Source organism: Galeopterus variegatus, unplaced genomic scaffold (assembly GCF_000696425.1).
Source record: "Galeopterus variegatus unplaced genomic scaffold, G_variegatus-3.0.2 Scaffold471, whole genome shotgun sequence".
NCBI classification, from domain to species: domain Eukaryota; kingdom Metazoa; phylum Chordata; class Mammalia; order Dermoptera; family Cynocephalidae; genus Galeopterus; species Galeopterus variegatus.
Genome location: NW_007726582.1, coordinates 233,057 through 235,190, shown reverse-complemented (window position 1 = coordinate 235,190; position 2,134 = coordinate 233,057). Strand labels below are relative to the sequence as shown.

The window sequence follows — 2,134 nt, the reverse complement described above, 5'->3', positions numbered from 1 at the left end:
TTTTTTAAATAACAAATATAATAAGCATTTGACCTTATTTGTGATAATTTAAAAAATTTTTAAAAGAAACATTAGACAATCCTTTCAGAACCCTTTTTCAGATTTGAAAATAGGGGTCCATAACGAAGACACAACATGCTAAGTCACATAACAGTGAAAGCTAGTTCAACCTTTCTTAATTCATAAGATCTTAGAATTATAGAAATCTCCTGTATAATGAAAAATTATAAAGTGCTCTGACAACATAAAGGAATTCTTTAGATGGCTTTCATAGTTTCAAAAACTAATGCATCCATCACAACACTTGTCTCTCAAACCATTTTACAAAGTTTAAAAACAAAACACACCTTTTCCCAAAAACTTTCTGAGAAAAAAATTAGAGATGCTAACATTTTCTACTCAATCACAAATCACTTTTCCCTAGGTGAAGAGGCAAACATCTCCAAGGCTGAATTATTCTGTAATAAAATATACATACAAATATGAAATGATTTGAGAAATACCTGAAATAGAAGCAGCCATCTTCCTTGTCATTATCTTTTACTTTATTACAACTAAATGTTTCTGCCTGGAAAGGGGAAGAGAGAAGAGGGAAGGAGGAAATGACAAATTTTAACATGGTATATTTAGAAAATTTATTATATACTTGAACTAAATGTAAATCCAGATCACATTTGGATTCAGAAATGTACAAATACAAACACATGTATGTATATTTACAATACATGTAAGACAACATGAGATTAGTAACAGTAGGAAGACATCCCATTAGTAAAGGACACACAATAGATCTCTATAGGGGTGATATTATTTTAAAGTAAGAGCAGTATGATTGGAATGACAGTCTAAATTAAGCAAGTGAAGCTCAAAATTAAGATAAATTAAGATAGCTCAGTTTGTAAACTTTCAGACTGTTAAATTAAGCAAGCTAGTTTCCAAAACAGATGATTAAAATGAATCAAAAATGCTCAAGTAAATTATTAAATTGGGATGCCCTGCTAAACTTTTAAGGTTTAGTTTCTAATTTGAGATTTATTTCAGATTTGTGCTGTCCAGTATGGTAGCCAATAGCTACATGTTGCTATCAAGCACTTGAAATGTGGCTGGTCATGTGCTATAGAGTACACACCGAATTTCAAAGACTTGGTAAGGTAAAAGAACGTACAACCTTTTAAATAATTTTTAACATATTGATACATGTTGAAACGGTAGCTTTTGATATATTAGGTTAAAAACATTAGAATTAATTTTACTTATTTATTTTTACCTTAATGAGGCAGGTATAATATTTCTATTGGACAGATCCTGCTCTAGATCCTCCAACTCTTCTTTCTACTCTTCCCCTTCTTTATCCTGTAGTCTGTCAATCACATCTCTTTGCTATCTCATTTTGTATATTATCCCTTTGTGATATTTAATGGCTCTGCCTTGTGCTATTGCCCTTTATATGAAATAATTTTAAACTGTAAAGTACGCTAAAATTTTAAGAAAAATCACAATGCAGGCTATTCTTTTTTCAATAGCATCAACACTTAATTTTGAAACATACATTAATGTACTTTTTTTAATTCTCAAGGAATAGATTGGATTAATTTCTAGTTCTCACATATGTACGCATAGTATTTTTACATTAAATTAGATTTAGCTTTAAATTAAATATAAGAGCTACTTTTAAATTTTAAAAATGCTTTCCATGACTCACATTTGCTGGTGGTCGGTTCCCACTGCTAGACAGCTTCCACATTTTCATGGAAATACGTGCGGGATTAATATTTTTAATGATACTGTCATCTTCAGAAATAACACTAATCATAAAATCTGTCACGGTAAACATTAAAAAAAATTTTCTTTCCAGTTCAATTAATGGACATGGTTAAATAAGTGTATGCCTTAAAGCATACATATTATTTGTTAATAATAAGATTCTGATGAAGAAAATAAAATATGTTTTAACCAGCATTCCATGGCAATTCATCTATAAAACTTCCTATCATGATAGACAATTCTCTAGTGCTAAACTTGGACATCAAGTTCTCCCCCAACAAACCTAACAAATACATCTTTGCTTCTAATATGCTTTTGTCTTATTTTTACAGTCTGCCATGCTGTAAATTCTGACATGCAATACCAAAAA

The 2,134-nt window shown here is 30.1% G+C and overlaps 1 protein-coding gene across 1 annotated transcript in view; it reads right to left on the bottom strand.

Annotated features, from left to right (window-relative positions):
* SMCHD1 (structural maintenance of chromosomes flexible hinge domain containing 1) overlaps positions 1 to 2,134 on the bottom strand; it is a 148,884-nt gene that overhangs the window by 49,077 nt on the left and 97,673 nt on the right. The window contains exons 33-34 of the mRNA XM_008569163.1: positions 1,703 to 1,818; positions 504 to 568 (exon numbers count right to left, since the gene is read on the bottom strand). Of these exons, the coding sequence (XP_008567385.1) occupies positions 504 to 568; positions 1,703 to 1,818 (181 nt within the window). The remainder of the gene's footprint in view (positions 1 to 503; positions 569 to 1,702; positions 1,819 to 2,134) is intronic.